Raw genomic sequence first — 25,158 nt, forward strand, 5'->3', positions numbered from 1 at the left:
CCGTGGCCACCCTTGGCCACCCCCTGGTGACGCCACTGCTGCCGAGGCCACCAGGTGGGCCATGACTTTTACAGGTCTCCAGCAGGTTTTGCTTGTCACTGTCACAGAACGAGTGCGTTCCTACCAGGACAATTTTGCAAATAGACCACTTTCACCTCGTGTCATATGTTTGAGTTTTCCTTTGGCAGGTTTAGAAAAAATGTCGAAAACAGAGACGTAGGTAGCTGGAGCGGTGTCTAAGTGGGTCGCCCGAGAGTTGAGCAGGCGAGGGGGAAACCCGGAGACGATCCCTGCGTGCAGACTTTGAAGGCAGGCAGACATAGCTGGAGGAAGTCGGTCATGCACTTAGCGCCGCTCATCAGAGGCATAGATATAAAGAAAATGAGGTAAATCTAGACAGATGGGAAGAGATGGGGGAGGGAGGGGGGACTACAGGGACTCAATAATGTACTTCAAGTTACTCTGCAGACTACACACGTCCCTATTATCGTAAAGCATGGAAGTCGGTAAAGAGAAGGAAAAATGGTCACGCTGGAACGGAAACCGTCAGAGGCAGACTGTATTTTCTCTCTCGTTTTCTTTTTTTTTTTTTGGCGGCATAAACGTCAGCGTAGTTTTGTGTGTGCAGGGCAGGTGGTGAGGCCGAGGCTGAGGAGGGAATCACCCCGTCAGCCACATAAATCTCTGCTCCCCAGTCGAGGGTGTAGCGCGCCCCCTCTTTTGGCTTTACTGCGTAAATCTGGCAGCCTGCTTAGACTCCTTCAGACTTTCATGGAGTTGTGACGGGTTTATGTCGAATATACAACACTCAAACAAACGTGAATGTATGATCAGATAAAAACAGACGAGCTGACGGTAAAATCACGGTCCAGCGTGCGTCTGAGCAGCTTGCACGGTGCAGATTGATCAGTTGTTGATGGGAGGGAAGGAGGCCCCTTCCTCTGACATATATATCACCTCATTTGATGTTTTAAAAATGGCCGTAAAGGATCTCCAAACACTCCTGTCAGCGTTTAATAGCGATTAGATGTTTGTTGGCTCTGAATGTTGCGTTAAATGATTGACGTTCTGCTCATACTCATGAAATCTGTTGCGAACACCCCCTGGCCCGTGGTTTGACAACATTTGTTATATTTGCTCTTGTGTGATCCAGGAGACACAAGGACACACTCAAACCTCTCCGCTGTATCTCCGGGATGTCAGGGTTTGACACTTCCCCCCAGTTTTTGAGTTTCAGGCCCCGTTTACACGTAGCCGGGTATTTACAAAAACGGATATTTCCCCCCCCCTACGTTTTGAAAAATTCCATCGTTTACACGAGATCATTTTCAAAATCTCTTCGTTTACACGAATCCGCATAAATACGCTGTTAACATCATGCCAGCCAATCAGAATCCTGGAAAAAACATCAACAAATGACACGTGTAACTTCCAGTTAAGGCTGATTTATGGTTCCGCGTTACACCAACGCAGAGCCTACGGCGTAGGGTACGCGGCGACGCACACCGTACAGCGCGCATCGCTGCGTACCCTGCGCCGTAGGCTCTGCGTCGATTTAACGCGGGATCATAATTCAGGCTTTACTTCCAAGACGGAACGAGAGTCTTTCGTTTGGAGTGACAGAGAAGTGGAGTTACTTTTAAGTGTGACTTTAGAATATAAAACAGGTAAAATACAAGAAAATATTGACGGTGGCCAAACAAATTGTAAACACAGGTCGCACTCATGACGCTGGTGACGTTTCTGTTGCATAATGTGACGTTCTGAAGCCTAAATCTCCGTTTCCCTCTGTTTAGACGCGAACGTGAAAACGGAGCTTTTGAAAATCTCCACTTTGGCCGGAGTTTTCAGAAATTATCGTTTTTGGTGACTTTGAGCTCCGTTTTCGTGTAAACGAACGGCCAAAACGCATGAAAACGCCTACGTTTTTGCTCCGTGTAAACGGGGCCTCAGTTCTGTCCCTCCTGTGTCCCATCTGCCCTGATTGTCTGCACCTGTGTCTCGTTATCCCCTGTGTATATCTGGTCTTGTCATTCCCCTTCTCCCTGTTTTTTGAATCCCTGTTTTGTGATCCTGCTTAGCAGCGCTTTGGTTTTTGGTTTCTTTAAAATAAAACCTGCTTTTTTGCAACTCCTGCTCTCCTGCGTTTGGGTCATCAACAAACACCAACCGTGACACAGGAGTGTTTGAAAACCTACACAGGAGTTAATTTCTGATGCCGAAGGAAAAAAAGTGTTTGTTGTTTTGTTTTGTTTTTTGCTGGAAAGTAAAAGTAACCTTCTGGATCAAACTGGATTATAACACAAGCCTTTATTTTTTTTCTTTTTAAACATATTTTTCAGTTCTGATTTTAGAAATAGAAAAGATAAAGTGACAAATAAACAAAATGCTATGTGCTTTCTGTTTATTTATGGTTTAATTTTGTTTGTCAAAAATGATTATGAATAAAAAATACCTCCAAAATAAAAAAAAGGACAAGTTAAATTCCCTCTTGACTTGCAGGAGAAATCTCTCCGCATGTGAGGAAACCAAACAACTGTATCGTCCTTAAGTTCCCAGCGAGTCTAAATCCCTAATGTGTGATGGTGATCAAGTGGGTTTACTCTGGCGGGGGGCCCAGCGGCCAATCTGACAGATTGGTGCCATCAGTGCATCTTTTCATTCACACTTGTGAACGTTGTGAACATCTTCTCACTCATTTTTTCTCTCCCCTCTCTGCCACCCCCCCCCCCCCCCCCCCCCCCTTCCACACTCCCTTCCTCTCTCCTCGCCTGCCTTCCTCCTCCCTGACAGATGGAGAGCGAAAAGAAGAGGAGGAAATACTCCACGAGCAGCAACGACTCCGACACCACCGACAGTAAGTTGGACAGACTCGGGGAGTGTGCGTGCGCGTGTGTGTGTGTGTGTGTGTATGTGTGTGTGTGTGTGCATGTGTGCTCACATGGAGCGAAGTGAGTTCCCGCGCTGACGTCGTATTGCGCCTCAGACGCTCCTGTTTCTTTTGTTAAGACGTCACCTCCAGACTTTGGCCTCTCCGAGCTGCTTTGCTCACTTGTCTAGGTTTTGACTTTTTCCTAAAAGTTGTGTTGACTTTGGTCATGTGTGACATTAGGGGATGTACAGGGTCATGGGGGGGTCTATTGGAACTTTAAAAAGCATAAAACATTTTCAAAACGTTGGAAAACGACTGCCCTGCAATGATATCCGGTATATTTTTGATGGCAATGCTTTTTTTTGTTGTTTTAAAAAAAAATTTTGGTCAAATTTATGCTCTACGGAGTAAAAAAGCAGCACTGTGGAAAGATGATCATAAAGCACAGAAAATATGAGTGTGATTTTATTTTTTCGGAGCGCAGTGATGCAGTAACTGCAGTAATGATCAGTGGTGATCAGTTGCGTTTATCATAGCGGCAGGGATGGCGCCGGCGCATCTACTGCAGTAGAGTCTGAAAGAACTCACGACACACTGTATTGCTCTACGTACAAATGACTTAGTAGTATTTGGACCAGTGGACCAGTGAGTTCAGACGCGCCTCATTTACAAACTTTCTATAAGCTGTGTAGTTTGTAAATTGAGTTGACTTCTCAGTACAGTTTGGCTGGACTGGTACAAGTCCAAGAAATGTCCAAGTCTGGCTCAAAACGCGCAGTTGTTAATTTCATGTTGGCTGTCATGGAAACATGGCGCTCAGCCTCCTCTGATATTGACCAATAGCAGCGTTGACCTTGTCATGGGGCTTCTTGTTTGGACCAGAGTGAAAACAAAACACATGAACACAGACTAAAATATGAACTAAAATGATCAAATGTAAAGTGCACCGAGACTAACCCATGGCACTTGGTTGTTGCTCTTCTGCAGGTTATTGTTACCTTTCAGGTTGTACGTATTGATTTCTATCTTTATTCTTCATTCAAAAGGAAAATTTAAAGCTGAAGATGTTTTGTCCGGTGACTTCTTCGTCATGAAGGTGCATTCACTTACCAGGAGAAAACATGGGATTTAATGGTATCAACGCTTGTCAGATTCTGATCACCAGCCAATGAAAATTTGACCAAAGTATGTTACCATCTCTTGTGGTTTCTACTATAAATCCATCTATAGGGGACAGTTTTTGAATGATTAGTAATTCAACATAATACACTGGATTTTCACTCCGGATCTCTCCGTTTTGTTGCAGATCTCAGCGTTTTGTTTCTTGATCTTTTTCAGTTGGACTTGATCAATTTAAGGCTTTTTGCTGTAGTGTTTTCCTATAAAACTGGAAAAAGGGCACCTAAATTTAACTTTGGTGTTTCTAAAACCTGTTGTCCTCATGAAGTTTTCAGATATTTCTATAACTTAGAAGTGGATTTATGTATGTTACTCGAGAAACCAAAGAAATGTTCCCCAGGGAGTTGCCTACGTGCGTTATTGCTCCCTTTTGTGTCATTGTGAATAAAACCTTCTCAATTTGCATCATCGTTCTCTGGGATATGTGTGAAATCTGCTTCCCTATTATAGTTTAATGGAAAAATCAATAAGATAACTTTCCATTAAAAGAGCCGCTTTCCTTTTCTGTTCATTTTTATCTCAAAGAACCAACTTTGATGCTCTAACGCCGCCTTTAACGGGTGAAAAGATAACACTGCAGACTTGGAGAGGAGGAAGCAGCCCGGTGCTTTTTGTTTAATCAGTTTTTCATTTATTATGGACTTAAGTTGTACAAAGGAGATTATTTCTGTGTGTTTTTAGTTGTGCAAACTTGAAATGAAGCTCTTTACTCTGCAGGTTGACAGGATCTCTGGCTGCTCTAAGTGTAATGTGGTCACAGGCCTGCATGTATAATGTATTTAACAGCAGGTTTAATGGTGTGTTTTTCAGACCACCTGTGTTCAAGGCTACTCTGCCAGCTTTATAATCAGCCTTTAGCTGTTAGTTCCTCCTGACCGCTGCTTTGTGGACTCCAGCTGCATCTGTTCGCTGGAAGTTATCGGCTTTCTAATTGAAGGATGCCCATGATAATTTCGGCTGTTGTGCACCGGGCGCAGCTTTTAATTAACACACCGCCATGATGGTAACCTTCGTGTGCACCGTGCCCTGTTATGGTTATCTGGCCACAGTGACGGAGCTGTGCAGCTGCCACATGTGAGGCGTGCAGATCTAACCTGCGCGCACACAGGCTCTCGTGGCATGCAGATGCATGAAAAGAGCCGGGCAGATTAGCGCGCAGCCAACGAATATTAAAGGTTTTCATGTCTCCAAAATGTTTGCATAAGTATAGAGTTGGGCTGCACTGCCCATTATTTAAAACATTAAACTAATGTGTACTTAGAGAAGTATAAACAGGAGTGAGAAACCCTAGTGCACGAGTAGTGCAGCATCAGTGCAGGGTGATTATACCCAGGTTATTTTCTTTCTGGTTGGGCTGCACTTGAGAATGGAAAATATCCTGAACATTCAACATATTTTGGAAATGACCCTGACAGCTGCCTAGTAAGAAGCCTGGAAAATTAAGGAGTTCCTGTGTGTGAATGCAGCAGCAAACCCTCCGAGGAGCTGATTGTAAGTCTGCACGCTGTTCAGAGCTGCTGTTGGCTTTTATTACGTTTTTTTTTTCGTGCACATGTTGCCACAGCCAATGTGCAGTATTTGTAGGCTGGACCTGACATTTGGGCGTCTAGAGATTTTTGTCTGTTACTTGGATATCTGGATATTTTTTCCTCTTGCAAATAGCCTCACTCGCTGCCAGCTGTGAACATCCCCTGCAGTCATGTTGGAGTTCATTTTAGCTGTTAAACCTGACAGCTGAAGTTGAGTCACGACAAGTTCACAAATTACAAACCCCTCCCACAAAGCATTGACTACTAGTTAGGAAGATTTGATTTATTATTTTTCCCTTTTCCCACTGGTACAAGAGTTCCATGTAGCACTCTTAAGTTGGATATTACTTGATTCGTCCCTTGAACTCTTGTTCCCGTTGGTCTGGGGCGCGGTACGCTCATCCGGCGTTGCGTTTGTGGACTCGTCTCGCTCGACCACTCGCATGTGTCCTGTAGGGCTGCAACGATTCGTCGATGTTGTCGACAAAAATCGACAATCAAAATTGTCGACAATGAATTCCATTGTCGACAATTGTCGCCAGACGTGTTTTTCCAAGTGTGAGGCATCTCACTTCAATACGTTCTCTGCAGAGAGTCGCGCATGCGCGATAGCGTCTCTGCCGAGCGGTAGCGGGTAAACAGAAATGACGGCGTCCTGTAGAGCAGCTGCATGTAACAAAACTTCTAAATTTTTTGAGCCTTTTAGCCTCGATACGGTAAATAAAAAGATGACTTTCTTTGCTTATCACGGGAGCACGTTGGTAATGCACAAGCATTTGAAGAGAAAGCACGTCGGGTCTGGGTGACGTGTTTCAACAAATGATACACCAGTTCAACCCAGAGAACGTCCTGCCATCCAGAACCGATTTCACCCACTTGAGGGAGAAAAAATATGAGACGTTTTATTTTATTTTTTATATAACAGCCTGTCCTTAAAAAATGAAAAATAATGGACAGAGGTTTATTTATTAATGGATTTATGTCCATACTGACTGATCACTGTACCTGTCCTTGGTTTTAGATAGGACATTTTATTAACTTTTTGTATGAACAGCGGCAAAGTTGAATAAAATATCTACAGGACTGTCTCAGAATATTAGAATATTGTGATAAAGTTATTTATTTTCTGTAATGCAATTTAAAAAAAACAAAAATGTCATACATTCTGGATTCATTACAAATCAACTGAAATATTGCAAGCCTTTTATTATTTTAATATTGCTGATTATGGCTTACAGTTTAAGATTAAGATTCACAGAAAATTATAATTTTTTGAGATAGGATATTTGAGTTTTCTTAAGCTGTAAACCATGATCAGCAATATTAAAATAATAAAAGGCTTGCAATATTTCAGTTGATTTGTAATGAATCCAGAATGTATGACATTTTTGCATTACAGAAAATAAAGGACTTTATCACAATATTCTAATTTTCTGAGACAGTCCTGTATTTTTCATTGAAGTACCCATCTTTCTCGTGTTTATTATCATTTGCCACATAATTAAAGCAACATACTAAATTTAAGAAAAAATGACTAATTATCCGATTAGGCGACTAATCGTTTCAATAGTCGGTGACTAGTCGACTATTAAAATAGTCGTTAGTTGCAGCCCTAGTGTCCTGTGGGAGCCGCTCTTCCTTGGTGCATCATTCATTTGACCTTTTTAAATATTTGTTGTAATCTACTAACGAAGCCCCGGAAACAAAAAAACTGCATTCACGTCATCCATAGATGTTTGACTGAGGTTATTGCTGCTTAGGTTACATAAGATTGACTATTTTATTACAAAGAAGACAATATTCCAAATAAGGTGTGAGCATGCGCTGCTTTTAGTTCTCAGGTTTGCATGTTGAAGAGCACAGTTCGATTAACGGCCATGCATCCTCTGTCACGGTTGGTGTTTGTTGAGGACCCAAACGCAGGAGAGCAGGAGGCAGGAGTTGCAAAAAAAGCAGGGTTTATTTTAAAGAAACCAAAAACCAAAGCGCTGCTTAGCAGGATAAGAAAACACAAAACAGGGATTCAAAAAAACTGGAGCAAAAACTTGGCAGGAAACATGGAGGTAGAAACAGTACGGACCGACAGGGAGAAGGGGATATACACAAGACCAGATATACACAGGGGATAACGAGACACAGGTGCAGACAATCAGGGCAGATTGGAAACAGGAGGGACAGAACTGAAACTCAAAAACTGGGGGGAAGTGTCAAACCCTGACATCCTCTTTTGCAGGAGCGTGCACAGGTAAGATGAAAGCTAACGCCTTCTGAGCTACGGCTTGTTCGTCCGCTGGCTTTTGTTTCAGCTGTTCCCACGAGGGGCGATGCTTTTCTAAGCAGGCACTAGGAACTTGGATCAGCAGCTATTCTGGCGTTTCCTCCAGGATTTACTGCAACCCCACCTGACAGGCGTGGATCAGGGCACAGACGCAGCTCTCTCCTTTTAAGTCATGCGAAATTCTCAAATTGTGTCCACGGTAACGTGAGCGTGACCAGTACTGATGTCTTATTCACTGCTTACTTTAATTATGAGCTTATTTGGATGAAGGTTGCTGCTGAATGGTTGTTTCTTATTCAAAGTACTGTCTGGATCTGATTAATATTGGAGCATTGTTCCCCGTGTAATTACACTGATTTTATGATTGATTACACTGATTGTAATTATTGGATACGTCCAAATACATCAGGTGTCAATATCACCACTAAAGCAGCCGTTGTGAGCGAGCCTAATTTGTGAAAACGAGGTTTGATATGGAAAAGATGCTTTTTAAAATCCTCAGGAACAGGATTTTCTGCATTTACAGCACCAGGCATGTTTCACTGGAACCAAACAGTTCGGTCCGCTCGTGTTGCCGTCAGGTTCTGGTTGGAAACCTGCATATTGTTGCAGTAGCGGCGCGAGCCGAGCGCTCGGTCTTGGACGTAACCACCAGAAACCGAGCAGTTGTTCCTCCAACCGCTCCTCACGTTTCACCCCAGCGTCTCCGACATGTTTAGTTTACTTGTGGGTGTTCAGTGGTGCACGCATGGCTTCCAGATGTTCACTAAATGTTTCACATGCTGGAAATTGATAACTGTAAAAGGGTAATAAAAACTGATAACTCGTCATTCAAACGACTTCAAGCCTTGTTGAACACAGACACGTGCAAGGTGACCTTTAGCGATGGGCGTCCTGACGCTCCGGCTGCAGCCAAATTGGATGTTGACGTCATTCTGGAGTAAACAGGAGCCAGAGAGGCTGAAAGTAGTTTCATATGCTTTTAAAAAAATATATTTTTATTCCCCAATAATCCAAAATCGGTGGATGTATGGAATAAATTAGATATAGATTTGAAATTATGTAGAACTTTAACTTTATTTAAAAAAACATTGAAAAGAAGGAGGATTTCCTTATATTAAATTAATGAGTGGCTTGATGTTGATTTGGGTATTTATTTAATTGGTGATTTGCTTTGATTTTTTAAGGATGAAGGTAACATGTAGACTGCACCTTTTATTTTAAAAATCTTTCTTATTTTTTGAGGAATGTTTGTTATCCCTACAGAGGCAATTTGTTTTACGGGCAGTCTTTCTCTTACTTTTTGCTTTTATTTTATTACTTTAATTAATCTTTTTGAGGGTAGGCAAATAATACGCTTTGCTTCAGCCTACCCCTTTTTCTAGATGTTATTTGTTTATTTGTATACTGGAAACTTTTTTGTTATGTTTTCTTTGAACAATTGAACGTTTTCTTGTTGTCAGTTTTATTCTTGGTTTTTTATTTATTTTTTTGTGTCATGACGGAAAATAAACTAAACTAAACTTAAAAAAAAAAAAAAAAACTAAAATCTACCACAGGAGTTTTACATTTTTTTCAAGTGCTTGATGAAGATAAAAAAGAAAAAAAAGTACTTTTAATGCACGTCTGAAACTCGCAGGAGACTCTTCAAGGGATGATCTGGATATTTGTTCAGAAAGGACTGAGACACAGGTTCACTTTACTTACCTGGTGTATCTCCTGTGATCATTCAATGTGTCAAGGAGACCTTTTTAAGAATGCGTTTGGATGACGGGAATGGTGTACAAGGTGGCACACTCTGACTGCGTTAACAGAAGCAGATACACCAGGGATTGATTTCAAAACGATCTCAATGATGAAGTTGATGCATCACAGCGTCAACTCTTTTCGGAATTTAATGTTGGATTTTTGGCAATAATTTGTCATAAACTGTCATGTCGTCTTCATCTAAAGCGCTATAACAGACAGCCGTTTTACACTTGAGCTGGTAGCACACACCAACAATCATGTCTTCATTGAACATACAGGACTGTCTCAGAAAATTTGAATATTGTGATGAAGTCCTTTATTTTCTGTAATGCAAAAATGTCATACATTCTGGATTCATTAAAAATCAACTGAAATATTGCAAGCCTTTTATTATTTTAATATTGCTGATCATGGCTTACAGCTTAAGAAAACTCAAATATCCTATCTCAAAAAATTTGAATATTCTGGGAATCTTAAACTGTAAGCCATAATCACAATATTAAAATAATAAAAAAAAAGGCTTGCAATATTTCAGTTGATTTGTAATGAATCCAGAATGTATGACATTTTTGTTTTTTTAATTGCATTACAGAAAATAAAGGACTTTATCATAATATTCAAATTTTCTGAGACAGTCCTGTACATTCACAGCGCTGGAGGAAACACAGATGAATCACTTCAACAAATGCTAACTGATGTCACCTGTTTGAAAACCTGCCGGCCAGTTAAGAAAATGACATTAGAGCTACTTTTATCGATTTCAAAAACATCCAGACTTTTTAAGTGTCCTTTTCATCAGGAGCAGTTACTGACATGAACCTTGCCTTGCGAACGGTGGATCTCTAAAGACGCTGATCAAGAGTAGATGATCTGTCACGAGGCTGGAGAGGGTTTAGATATCAATCCACAGTCTGCTCTTCCTAGAAGTTAGTGCACAGCCAAGATGCCCTCAAAGAGGAACACAGAAGCCGTAATGAGGTAAAGATGAACCCACGGGTAACAGTTTAAGGCCTGAAGACGCCACAGGGACTGCAAACATGGCTGCGTGTCTGAAGCGTGCCAAAGACCCCTCCTGAAAATCAACAATGCTGCTGGCAAAATGTTTTGTGGGCTGATGACACCAAAGCCCAGTAGCTTGGGATGAAAAAAGTGCCACCCGCATGAAGGCATCATCCCAGAAGGGTTGGAGCTTTGGTGAACATGTGTGCGTAGACGGCCTACAGCAGCTGTTTCCATGTAAATGATTTATCAGGACTTATCTGAGCATCACACAGTACGGCTTCCTCCATATACCGTATTTTCGCGACCATAAGGCGCAACTTTTTTTTTTTTTTTTTTTTTTAAATGTGCCGGGCGCCTTAAGAAACGGTGCGCCGTGTCTATTACCTGAATTACGGTAATGTAAGGCTGGCCATGAGAACGGTAAAGGGAGAAGGGGGCGGGTGAAGCTGAATGAGACCATCCACTGAGCTGTTTAATGCGAAACAGAAGGTGAAAACTTTTAAGGATTTGCTTGATGTGTAAAGTGAAATAAAATACAATCAAACTAAGTTTTGCTCCCGCTCTATTTAAATAAGCACACTTATTTGCTTATCTGCAGCGCGCGTGTGTTTTGCATGTCGGAACCGTCCACATTCCCCGGTTAAAGCAGCGGCTGCAGCAGCGCGGTGATGGTCGCTGCTGCAGCCGACTTCCTGGTTCCCAAAGCGGTCCGATCGACCTGGTTCCCGGCCGCTTTAAGAGCAGAGATTTCTGGGGTCTGTCTCAGGTCTGATCAGCTTCACCCTCCGAAATTTGAAGTCAAATCTGTCGGTTACAAACCCGGTACCGGATCCCGACATGCGCGGGTGTGTATTCGCGGCGCGACACACACTTACTGGTTTATGTGGTGCTGGCCGGGCGCAGCTGATGGACAGAAACCTATGGGGATTTTTAAAAGAAAAACTTTGCATAAGACGTTTCCAGTCGGAGTCATTATAAGGACGAATGGAAAGGGGGGGCTGGATGAAGGGATGATGATGATCAGGTGGCTGAGACAGGTCTGGAAATTCGGACTGGAGCTCCTGTCGGATACAAACCCCGGTACCGGCTCCCCGACAGCGCTTGTGTGAGCGGGTCCAGCGCGGGGGAGCAGAGCGGGGAGCGGACCCGGTCCAGCGCGGAGCGGGTCCAGCGCGGAGCGGGTCCAGCGCGGAGCGGGACGCGGGACCCGGGACGCGGGACCCGGGACCCGGGACGCGGGACCCGGGACGCGGGACGCGGGACCCGGGACCCGGGACGCGCTGCTCCACCCCGCTGGGGAGAGACGGGCTCTGCGCGGTGGAGGATCCGCACAACGGGGTATGAAAAGTTTATTTACTGTTGTGCAGAAAGTGACTGACACAGAGGAAATTCGGACTGGCGCAGCTGAATTAGTGGAGCTCTTTAATGCAGAAACAGAGGTTTTGCTCCCACTCTATTTTTTAAATAAGCGCTTGTGTGCTTGTGTGTGTGCGTTCTGCATGTGTGTGCGTTCTGCAGCGGGTGTGTGTGTTTTCCGGCCGGCGTGTTTTGCGGCACGCGTGTGTGCAGCTCTGCTCTGTAGACTGCGCCTTTTGGGTCGGTGCGCCATATGTATGTTTTAAATCTAAAAATGACACACAAAAATGAGGGTGCGCCTTTCCACACGGTGCGCCGAATGGTCGCGAAAATACGGTACGTGTGTTTTTAACCCTTGAGCTGTCTTTGGGTCAAAATTACCCAATTCTTCTATCCTTCTTTCCTCCTGCCATGCTCTCTCCTTCCTTCTTCCTTTCCTCTTTTCCTCCTTTTTTATCCTCCTTTACTCCTTTTTCTTCCTACCTTCATTTCGTCATTCGTTCCTTTATTACCTTCTTTGCTTTTCCTTCTTTCTTTCCTTTTCTCCCCCTTTTTCCTTCCTTTCTCCCTTCCATCTTTTCTCCCTTCCTTACTCCATTTCCTACTTCCTTCCTTCTTTTCTCCTTTCTCCCTTCCTTCCATCTTTTCTCCCTTCCGTACTCCCTTTCCTACTTTCTTCCTTCTTTTGTTCTTTTCTCCTTTCTTCCTTACTTCCTTCTTTCCTTCCTTCCTTCCATCTTTTCTCCCTTCCTTCTTTCCTCCTTTTCTCCTTTCCTACTTCCTTCCTTCTTTCCATCTTTTCTCCCTTCCTTCATTCCTTCTTTCCTCCCTTCACCCTCCCTTGACCCAAAGACAGGACAAGGGTTAAAAACCCATTTTAATAATAATCCTCTTCATTAGGATGGGAAATACAGTTTTTCACAATTGCTAACACACGTTTTTCACAACCTAACGGCATTCTCAAAACTGCACACACAAAACTGAAAACATCACACACAAAATGCTAAACCCTGTCACTTCTTCTCCAGGAAGACTCTTTTCCATCAAATCTCTTAACTGTTCCCAAAATGGAGCTCATGTTTTCATTTGGTACACACAGCCATATTTTCAAATGATACACACATACCATTCATTTGGTACACACAACTAAGCATTTACTGCACACACACCAAGCATTCACAGCACAATGAAGTGCAAAACTGAAAACACAATCATAGAAATGGAACACACATGGATGTCAATGACTATTGAGAATAATCAATTTATCTTTTTGGAAGATTACTGTGTAGGCCTACTTTTGTCATAGTCAAACATAAAACAGCACAAACATATGCAGCCAAAAAATGTTTTATTTATTTTTCTTTTATACATTTTTGGACGTAAATGTACTGTGAACTGGCCTGCTCAAACCCCCCCTCCATCATGCCTCTGGTTTCTATCTGGCCAGAGGGCCTCATCCACATCCACAGCAATGTCCTCCCTGTCCAGGCAGCGTTGGAAAAAACGCCTTGAGTGGCGCATAAAGCCCTGACAGGACTCAGGACTTACATCGGCACAAGCCTCCTCCATTGTTCACCAAACAAAACATTGCTCTCAAGGCCCTTTGATAGTGCAGTCCTGATTGCAAATGGCTCACCAGACGTGGATGTTTTGAGATTTGACTATGTGTGTGTTGTAGATTGATGCTTTGTGATTTTATGTGAGAAGTGTGTGCAACGACTGAACACTGAGTGTAGTGTTTTGACAACAAGATTGTGTGAAATTGACAACAGAGTGTAAAGAAGGAAAGTCAGAGTCTAATGCAGATAAGGGAGTGTGATGTAGTGTAAATTGTGTTGATTGATTAGGTACTTAAAGTGATGGTTGTGCAAATTGTGCCAAGTTTTCGTTTTTTGTGTGTTAACAATTGTGAAAAACTGTAAGCTTTTCAGTGTCCTTTTTTTGTTTTTTCAGCTTTTAGAAAGGAGAATAAATAAATAAAAGCACAGCTGACGTACATACGCTGGCGGAGAAGAGGCACGCCGAGTTGTTGATTAAAGCAGTGGGTGCATTATTGGCAGCAGTGTCTGGCTAATTGCTATTAAGTTGTCTATTAATGAGCTTGTAAAGAGCCGCAGTGGGCTGACACCTTAACAAGATGTTATTTATATGGTCATTTCTTATTGAACCTCTTCGTCGATCATAAATATGCTCCAGTCGACGGTGTGACCCCCTGGTAGCCGCCGTGCGGCGCGGCGCGGTGCGGTGGCGGTGGAGAGTTCAGTCAGCTGCTTTCTCCTTGTTCATGTCTCCATTCGTGTAAATTACAAAAGTGTGAACCCCATCTCATGCTCATTTAAAACCTTTTTGTTGAGTAGCTTTCTGCTCTTTAATAACTAATAACTGATTTCCTGCCGGTTCATGATTGCAACTCCCGCTTTTATTACGCATGTGTTGCTCTTGCAAAAAGAAATTTCTCTAATGGGACTATAAAGTTTCTTTGGAGTGAATCTGAGCGCCTGCTGTGTGTGTGTGTGTGTGTTTCTGTGCGTGTGTGTGCGAGTGTGTGTGGAGTGAGGTCTGCAGCCAAAGACCTGTTCCTCATTCTCCACTTCAAATCAATACTGATTAAGTGCTTCTTGCAAATCAAACACAGGTTAAGTTTGTCTTGTTCTCGATGAAGACGTGTTTAAACACTGAGAAGAGACAGAAAATGTTCCCACAAGAACACTTGAAGAAAAATAAAAGATGCTAGTTTTAGGCCTGTGTTGAAAAAATTTCCCAATTCTAAATCGATTCTCATATTAATTCTTAAAAATCAATTCATATGTCTAAAGATCGATTTTTTTTATTTATTTATTTTTTTATTTTATTTTTTTTTAAATTTATTTATGTATTTTTTTTTTCATCATTGCATTACAACTTTTAGTTATTTTTTTGTTTATCCCCAAAAAAGGAATGTTTTGTTGGACACGAGAATAACTGGTGCCATGTTTAAAGGTATGAAAACATTAAAGTGTTAGGTTATAATTGCATAAATTGTCTATATTTCATTACTTTAAATACTGTCTTGGGGTTACATTTGCAAAAAATGCTAAAAACCAAATGCTCAAAAATTAAAAACCAAAATAGACCAAAAATGGAACAAATAAAAACGGAATGTGGGGGAAAAAATAAAACCGATTTCATCCGTCTCTGTTTCCTCCCTGGATCTGTTTGGTAATTCTGACCCACAATGTTTCTGAAAGCAGTTCTATCAGCATTCTGGGAGCTGATTGGTCCTTACAGCATCATTAGCTGCCAATACTTGCTGTTTAATCTCAATATAATACTAGTAGTAATATTTTGCATAAGTACAGTCATATAATTCATGCAACAGCTTAAAAAACAGTTTTAATAAAATTAACCCAAATCAATATCGGAATCGAATCGAATCAAATCTTGATAATCGATTCTGAATCTTAAGAATCGGAATCGAATCGATTCTTGACATTTGAATCGATCCCCAGCCCTAGCTCGTTGGTGTTAGTTATGCTGATGATGTGTGTTTTTTTTTATTTCTGCAGGCCAAGTCACTTCATGGTCCAGGTTATCAAAGAATACGGGCACCAGCAGCACATGGGTCCGCCACCAGCACAAGAAACCATCAGAGGTGAGTCCCGTCCACGTCAAAGTGTGAAGTTCATCACATCGATTTGGGGTTTTTGGGGCTGAACACTGACTATTAGAAGCAGGATCAGCCGAAAGCCACATATTAGTCATGTATTCACTTCATCTGTGGTTTAAGAGCACAGTTTCGGGTGTCTGAAGCGACTATTGAATCTAAAACTTTGATCTTATACACTCCGGCTTTGGGAACCGTAAGTCTACGGATATGTTGTTTGGATTGGCAGGGTTCCGTGACATCACAGAGCCCGCTCAGAGTTGAATTATGCAGCTTCCACATCGGTTCACACCAAGCGGGTGGCACAAAACCGTTACTCTGGTTTCACAAGCTGCACACTTCACAGAGCAGGGGCGGCGATGAAACACCCCACCCCACCCTCCAACTGACTGCTATGACCAGAGCTGCCAAATGAAACTTTTTTTTTTCTCAACATTATAAAATAAGAGTTAAAATGAAAAAACATTTTTCATTTTACAAAAAAAACAATGTTTTTTTATTTCATCTTTGTTTTATTGGAATAAAATTAATCCTATATGCTTGAAAAGAAAGGCAAGTGGAGTTTTCTTTCTTGTATAGATGCTTCAGCTGTCACTCAAAAACGCTTCTTCAGTTCTGACTGACTTGTGGGGACTTTCAGACTTTTAAATCGTCACTAGGCATGGGGCGATATACGATATTATCGTATATCGCGATAAAAAACGGCCGCGATAACGTTATCGTGGGGTACTGTAATTATCGCCAAAAAAAAAAAATTTTTTTTTTTTTTTTTGGAAGAAAGTGTCAATTCACTCGCCCGGTTGCATATCCGGCCCAGACCGGATACGGATCCAGCTGTAGAGGCGGAGCGCCGGGCGGAAGTGAAGAATCCCCCGACGTGTGTTATTGTTGATGAGCAGGCAGAGCAACCAGCCACTGGCAGCCAGCCACTGTTAAAGTTTCAGAGAGTAATACAATCAGTGTGCATTTGGCTCTACTTTGTCACTTTATTTCTATTTATCACTTATTTCTTTCGACTCTCAGGGAAGTATTTTCTTACAAAAAAAGAAAGTTCAAATAAGTACCGGTACCGGTACTATAGTTTACACTTTGTAATGCATAACATTTACAGGACACTATTTGTTCTCTACCTCAAGTGTCACTGTGTTGAGAATGATTTGAGAATAAATGTTCTGAAGGAACCAGTGGATCCACGGTTAGTCTTTTTCCTTGCATTTTAAGAATTTTATAAGCGACACGCTAATATCGTGATAATATCGTAATCGTGATATTTTTGTCCACTAATATCGTGATATGAAATTTTCATATCGTCCCATGCCTAATCGTCACCCAATTCAAATTTGAGTTATTGACCAACGGCCGACCTGCCCAACATGCTGGATGTTTCCATCAGGCGGATCCAAGTGTGACTGGTTTTGAACATCGAGGACTCGTTTACCTGATATCACACAGACGGGTTTAATCATGACATGCTGCGATTTGTTATCATCTAATGGCAAGGTTTGTTCTATTTTTGGCACAACACCAAACTCTCAAAGGATTTGTACTTTTTATGATTCTTTTCAAAATAAATCACTGAAAAAAACAGAATTGGATAATGTTCAGTTGTTTACTGCGCCGTAGAGGATTTGTGAGAGGAGACCACAAATCTGGAGTGATCAACAGTAAAAATATGCACGCTTGAAAAAGATTTGTTCAGACAAACTTGCCACCTAGTGTGAGATCATAAAAGCACCGATCCAGAGTCTGCAGCTGAAGTTTATATCGGCGGGACAAACACTTCAGCCCAACGTAAATACAGCCGTCTCTGCCACCACAGCTAAATCAACCGAGCGCACGGATGGCACAAATTGGTTGGCTAAAATGCCGGGTTCGAGGCATAAATACGGTCATGATGAATGATCCCAAGAGCTCTCAAATGACCACTCTGAGGACGAGGCTGGCATAATCCAGTTGGAAAATGGTGCAGTGTACCAGTTGTGGCAAAGCACGGGCTGCCACAGTCACACATTCCTCCCACTCTCCCCGAGAAGCGGAGCCTCAGATCCAGATCAGGACTCGCTTTTTTTTTTGTTAGTGTTTTACTTTAAAAAAAGTCCCCCAACCATTGAACTGAAACGACTTACATCTGCTCTGAACTATGACATCTTCAGAATAAAGATCGGGAGGCGGCGACGATCACGTTCTGGTCCCCGGAGATATTGGGAGACAAACGTCTTTCAATCAATCATTCAATCAATCAAATTTTATTTATATAGCACCTTTCATCCCGGTATATGAAATACAAAGTGCTTTGACATTTTGACTGAAAAATAAGCGTAATAAACAAAAAGATTTTAACTGTAAGACCAAAATAAATGACTGACATACAATATAGTTAATTAAAATGAAAAAATTATAAGAGTTCAAGGATTAAGGCTAAAAAATAATCAGTCCACAACAATAAAATATAATAATAAAAACATTACAAGAAATAGATCAATAAATAAAACAAATACCTTTAAAAAATGTTAAACAGAATAAAACTATAAAATTTGATGCTACATACTGTAAAAGCCAGACCAAAGAGATGAGTTTTTAGTCTACGTTTAAAAATGTCCACATTTCCAGCTCCTCTCAGATCCTCCGGCAGGCTGGTCCACAGTTTTGGAGCATATTAGTGGTTAAAAGCAGCAAATGTTTTAGTTCTACTCTGTGGAACAGCTAAAAAGGAAGAGCCAGAGGATCTGAGTTCCTTCCTGGTTCATAGAATAAAAACATCTCTGAAATATACTCTGGTGCAAGCCCATGTAGCGCTTTATAAACTAATAAAAGAACTTTAAAATCAACACGAAAACTAACAGGTAGCCAGTGTAAGGATTTTAAAATGGGCCTAATGTGTGCTCTCCTTCTGGTCTTCTTTGTCAGTCAGCATCTGGAGCGACAGTGTCCGGATTGCGTCTCAGCCGGGTGAAATGCTAACTGAAGTCAAGGAGCATGAATGTTCTTTTTTTTTTTTCTTTCTTGCACCTACAGAGCGAAATGTCACGCGCGTCACCAAAAGTACAAGCCGTCCGCGGGGCATCTGTCAGCATCTGTTTGAAACCTCCTCCCCCCTCTGCCCCGTCCCGTTAACCACAGGCTGTTGGAAGGTTCCGTTAGCATTCTGTCGCTCAGTAATTACTGCTGCAGCTCTCTGCTGTGACCTGGCCCTCGGCAGAACAGCCAGGGGCCACGTCCCCCTCTCGTAACGCTGCTCCTCCGTGAAGGACGCTGGCTCGCGGCCGTGTTTGTGCAGGGAGTCATGGGAAAAAGGTTGAACAAACCAAAGAGCAGGTGACGGCTGATAAAAGTTCACAGCACACACTTTTCGAGTCAAGAAGCGCAAGTGCGTCTGAACTGGTGCCGGTAAGGACCAAATTGGAAAAGGAGGGGATATTGACAGATTACGCTGTTCTTTTTGGAGTTTTTTGTGTGTTTTTTCTGACTCGAGTTATTCCAAAATAGCAATTCACCTTTGCAAGTTTATTCAACAAGTCAGCTCTATTTAAACATGAAGTTAATGGCTTGTATATTTATCTCGTGACGGTGGGGAACTGCGGGTCTGAATATGCAGGGTTGATGTGTGTTCTTTTACAGGGACGGGCTTTTGGAGCCTGACTCACACTTCCAACTCTGGAAAAGTCATCTTGCATTCCTCTATTATCTGACTTTCTGTAAACGAACATCCAACGATTTATGTGCACTTTATACAGAGATAATCCAGGGACTATACTTAGAGCTGTTTATTTTCATAAGTAAAACTCAGAAAGACCTTTATGCCCGGTTTGTAAAGCTGTGAGTATTTTTGGTTCTGTTTACAAAACCCATTCGTTGTTAAATTTGATTCCTAACCTCTTCTAATTAGTAAAACACTATTTGAGATGATCCCGACTGAAGTGGAAAACGTGGACTCTGTATAAGCAGAGGTTTTACAGAAGAGTCTGGGCAATGCCACGCTGCCAGGAGCTGACTCCGCCCCCTCTCTGCAGTAAAAGGACTGGCAGTCTTTACCTGCACCTGATGGACAGGTTTATAATGTCAGACAGGTTTATGTGGAGATGATCAAGATGGAAACACAAATGTACAAATGAAGCATGAAGACTGTTGTGTTGTTATTTTTTTTTAAACAGATGCTGGAAGCCTCAAGCAGCACATGAGCCAACTGTCGTCATGTGCCAGAGAATCACAACGATCTCTAGTTACTCATTTTCTCTTTAAAGTCACATTAGCGGTGCCAGAGCTGCACCACCAGAGCTGCTGTGTATAATACCAGTATTAAATAATATTTCTAAAAGCCGATAAGGAGAATTAAAAAAAACAAAAAAAACAATCATGCATTTCTAAATTTTGTCTGCTTTTTCCCATCTTCATCTCAGTCACCACATCAGACTGAAAGTACTCGCCTCTTCTTTTCTAGATGCCAGTCTGTGTGTTTGCACGGTTTCAATTCTCAACACAATTCTTCCATCACAAAGACTTTCCAGCAAGGATGCAGATAAGGACTGCCTTCCGAAACTGGTGGATGTTATCTCCCTCTCCCTCTTTTTGCTGCGCGCAGACAGAAAACACAGACGTAAGATAAAGATATATTGGAAAAAGATGACACGGACATTACGACGGGTGTAGTTGCCGTGCAGTTCTCCTGCGTTCGTTGGGCCCGTGCTTTTATTTCTCCGCCGCAGCTTATCTCTGACAGCATGCCGACATGGGGACAAAATAAACTCTTTCTTAAACTAGATTATAAGAGTTCAGCCTTTCAGCGGCGACCGGTTGCATGTGAGTACTTGGACCAGAGAGGCGGCTGCTTCTGCTGCTGGCGTGTGAAGCACGTACGCGGGTGCCGTAGCAACGGCGGCTTGTAACGCTGTATATTTCGGAGATCACGACCCACGATGAAGAGGCATCGCCGCTCTGCTCCTGATACACGCCAGCTTGGGTTTTTGTGCGTTTGTGTACTCAAGATCCACACAGTTGTGAGCATCACATGCTCAACTCACTTGCCGCAGCAACAGTTCACATAAATTATTCAAATTTATTACGAGATTTTAACATTGTAGTCACAAACCAAAGACAGTTAAAGAGGGATGTTGCACACATGATTTATCGCAAGTTAACTATTAGTTGCATTAAAAAAAGATTTTGTTATTCTTTATCTGACAAGTTAAAGGAGCTGTATGTAAGAGCAATAATAAAACGAATCATAAAATGACCCCGATATGTCAACAGACATTTAAAAATCATGTTAATTTCAAATACTTATGTCACTGACAACAGCACTCAAGCCAGGATATTCCAGTTTAAAAAGAGGAGTTGCAGCCCTCAACTGATGTTTATGTTGTCATTTTTTGTTTTGGCCTGAAGCTCCACCCTCCACCTATCTCCCAATCACCAAGTCAGTATTGTTTCGGCATCCAGGTTGCCAGCTCGGCTCTAATTATCGCAGCCATGGCAGCCTACGTTCCTGCTGCATTCTGCAGCCTACCTGGCAACCTCTGGTCGGGGGGAGGAGGGGGAGGGTACACGCCGCTCAACAATATTTTGAAAGTGACTGCAGTACCAGTTTTGGACATTTCTTACAGACGGCTCCTTTAAAGATGAATGAAATGATGAAATTTCGCGATACAAAAACGTCACGAAACGTGTTGTGGAGGTGACTAAGTGTATCGCGATATTGGGCTATTAATATTAATCCATTGTGTTGACTAGTAACGCGCATCCGATCACGCTTCGACCCGCGGACCAAAATCTAACTCCGCTCAGAAGAAACTAGTCCCGTTTTGAGCTCTGAACCTTTACTTATGTAAGTCTGGTGTAGAGTCAAGCCTTACTTATTAAATTCAACCTTTTTAGTAGGATAAACACGGGGGCAACTTCTTCCGAGTTCGAGTGTACTTTAATGTCCGCTCAACAGTGTAGGATTTTAGAACATCAACACAGCACCTAGTGCCGTACTGTGGCGTATCACTCCGCCCAATCTAAAACAGACTAATCACTACAGATAAACTGACTAGTGTCATTATAGTCCCTGATTTACATCAGAATATAAAGAATATATTTATAAAATAATGAACCCTGAATTACCAAAATAACCTTCTTAACAAAAATAAATCTCCTCTTACACTTATGAGGTGAGCATGAATCAATCTTTTTTATGATGTAAAATTGTATGTATTTATTTACTTTTATTTATTTTTTTAATTTTAGTTGTTAAATTTCTGGAAAAGAAAAAAGTCAAATCCTACATGAGAGAAACTATTCAGTTTGTGGCAAAATATTTTTACTTGTATATATATGCATAATGCAAACCTGACATTTACTTTTAGTTCAGTTTGTGGAAAATGGTTGGCCTGGCTTTCTCTTTAAAACTTAAACAGTTATAAAGCATTACAAACTGTAACAATAGGGCAAAAACGCACAGTATTGTTTTGTATTTTGTGTCTTTCAAATAAAAGACCATTTTTTCCAGTCACATGTTCCTCATTCAAGGTTGTTAAAAAAATACTGCTATAATATCGTATCGTATCGTTATAGTGACCTCAATATCGTGTATCGTACCGTATCGTGAGATAAGTGTATCGTTACACCCCTAATTCAAACCAGTTAAAACTTGTTGGTATTTTGTAAGTCAGAAATGGCAAGCGTCACTGAAAGGATCTTCTTCTAAAAAAAAAAAAAAATGGCGTTATTTTTGGTAGGAGAACCTCTTCTGCGCTGCTTCCCTGACTGGGAAGATGACTGAACAGTGGCTCATGCTGCGGACGAGTAAATGGGATGATGCTCACCCTTGGTCGGAGGAGGTGTGGTGAATGTGTAGAGAAAATCCTTTTTGGGATCTCCACAATAATCCTAAGTTTTCCATTATTCCAAATCGTCTAAGTTTTTCCTTCATCCGTGGACTTGAAGAAAACACAGGAGTCAAAGTTTCGGCTGGCATTCGTCCAACAAATACTGTGGAGGTCCTTTATTCCAAAAAAAGTACAAGACGTCCACAGGAGAGCATCGCATGTTCCGCGGTCCAAGGAAAACTCTGAAAACTTATCTCCGCACCCACGGCTTTTATAGGAAGATAAGAGACATATGACAATAAATGCATTATTTTCACCATCAATGATCATAGACATCTGTTCCTACTACTTTGAAGTTCTTGCTTATGTTCCCTTTATCATTGCTAGATAACTGCCACATAGGAACCTGAAGCTTTGGTGCTCATTTACAATCATCTTCATTATTTCGCCTCTCACCTGCTTTGCTTGCAGTTTAGTCAAGGCCATGGGTTTGCAAGTGCAGCGGACTTCCCCCTCCCTTACCCGTGTGTGTGTGTCCGGCCAGTGTTTTTTTTTCCACTCTCTCTGTCTCTCTCTCCACTCTCAATATTAGTCTTAGTTAAATGTTTTACTTAGGTGTTAGATGATTATAAAATATTCACATAATTATATAAAAATATCCTCAACAATCCCCCCTATGATACTAAAAAGTATCATCTCCAACCCACATAACTCGACACATAGTCCTCCCCATAAGGATTCATTAGTACAACACACAAACTTTTTAGGGTAAAAGCGTCACCATCATGAGTACATCAGTAATTTCAGCTCACAGTGAGAATCACCATACGAGACACTGCCCCAGCCGCCAAAGTGGCAGCAGGACCACGACTCGAACCACCCCGGGACTAACCCATCCCAATGGTGTAGCGATCAGTCACTGTGGGCCTTTTCATTATCCGACCCTTGCAGACATGGCCAGGGAAACTTCCCCTCAACACCACAGTGATGAGTGGTAAAACCCTCGCCAGGTGGCAACGTCAGCATTACACATTTCAACAGTTTACGAGTAATATACAATTCATAGCATTATACGTGAGCATGCAATCAGATACATTGGTGAATACTAAAATTATAACAGCACACATCAAACCATGCCTATTCTGTTTACAAAGCTAGGTACTGTTGGTTTGTCCTAGGGAAGATTCCCTGGCACACTAATGAGGAGTAATCTTCTTAATTCTTCTTTCTTCGGGGTGTCAGTAATTCTTCTTTCTTCGGGTGTCAGGGGTGTAGACTATTCTGACACCTGTTTGACCTACCCAGGGGATTATTGTGCCCCTTTGTCGAGGGCTTAGGTCTGATGTCCGCCGCTGCGCCAGATCCAGCCGGATCTGGGGTACCGATCTTTGAGGTTGGTCGGTTGGGGCCCACTGCGACCAGTGACACCACGTGTCTCTTTTCCCGTGGAGTCGAACGGTGTGAGTGGTCCGTTCTGGGTCCCGCCTGCCTCAGCTCCGAGCACTTGCTTCTGATGACCCTCAAAAGAACCCCTCAGCTCCGAGCACTTGCTTCTGATGACTCTCAAGGGAACCCACTCCGCCTGTGGTGCTGGCATCTCCCCCCTCTGGAGTCTCTGACCTGTTTGGAGTAAGAAGCACCCAAACTCTGCGGTTCGGAGAAGTAAACTTTCGTTCCTAAAGTTGCTGTTGAACGCCTAGCGGGAGAATTACCTTCCCATCTAGTGTTTACCAAACGCCCTCATGATCTTTCCTACTCCACGCAACTTAACTCCAAATGATTTAATACATTAGTTACTAGTGTATAATGATAAGCTTGCTAATTTCTTTCCTCTTGGGTATTGGGTGTACACACCTGAACAATCAGACCTGCAAATTGCTCTAGTAACTTCTTTGAGGTGGTCAGGGGGTACTTAGGATATCTACAGTGAATAATGTTTCCTTCATGGAAAAATGGCGTTTCTAAACAAAAATAAAATGTATTAGCTCCCACGAAACATTAGCCCCAAACTACTGGCCGATGATCAAATTCATTATTACAATAAATGAAAAACATCAAATTAATTATTTCCATAAATGAAAAGCGAGATTCCTTGTTAAGCTCATCAATTATTTAGTTCCAGTAAAAAATGGATAAATACGGAAAATATTTTGCCTTTCAGATCAAAAAAATACAAAATGATGAAGAAATAGAAAGTAAACTTCTACAAATTTCCTTGGGGTCCTCATTGATAACTGTCTAAACTTTAAATGTCATATTGATCATCTTGTGCAAAAGCTAAATAATAAAAATAAAAATAAAATCTGAATATATCGGTCTGTTTTTCAAACCGAGACACCTGCTTCCACGTTCTGCCCTTCTTATTCTTTATTAGGATTAGTATTAGCTAATATTATAATTTTCCCCCCTTGTCAATCCATACAGGATTAACAACAACATGCAGTTAGTCTTAATCGGAGGAAACCCAATCACGCCCCAGCATGGGCGGAAAACAAATGCTGGCGGGCCAAACGAGCCCGGCGTTTCCTCCTGTGTAGTCTGGATTGGCTAGAGCGGGGGCAGTCCGGAAACCTCCCTTCTTAGCAGCTGGAGAGCCCCCGTTCTGCCCGTCAGTCCACTGCAACCGGGCTGACTGTCATCCTTGTCCACCTGCTCGGATTAAAACTCTCAATGGGACTGTTTTGGTAGCACAATCACACACCCAGGGTCTGCTGTAGCCTGCCAAGGAAAGACAATCAAAATAC

At 42.0% G+C, this 25,158-nt stretch overlaps 1 protein-coding gene across 1 annotated transcript in view; it reads left to right on the top strand.

The window, feature by feature from the left end:
- The window catches only part of jade2 (jade family PHD finger 2), a 293,930-nt gene that overhangs the window by 23,457 nt on the left and 245,315 nt on the right, over window positions 1-25,158 (top strand). Inside the window, exons 2-3 of the mRNA XM_061740530.1 lie at window positions 2,794-2,857; window positions 15,511-15,596. Of these exons, the coding sequence (XP_061596514.1) occupies window positions 2,794-2,857; window positions 15,511-15,596 (150 nt within the window). The remainder of the gene's footprint in view (window positions 1-2,793; window positions 2,858-15,510; window positions 15,597-25,158) is intronic.

This window comes from Cololabis saira, chromosome 14 (genome assembly GCF_033807715.1).
Source record: "Cololabis saira isolate AMF1-May2022 chromosome 14, fColSai1.1, whole genome shotgun sequence".
NCBI classification, from domain to species: Eukaryota; Metazoa; Chordata; class Actinopteri; order Beloniformes; family Belonidae; genus Cololabis; species Cololabis saira.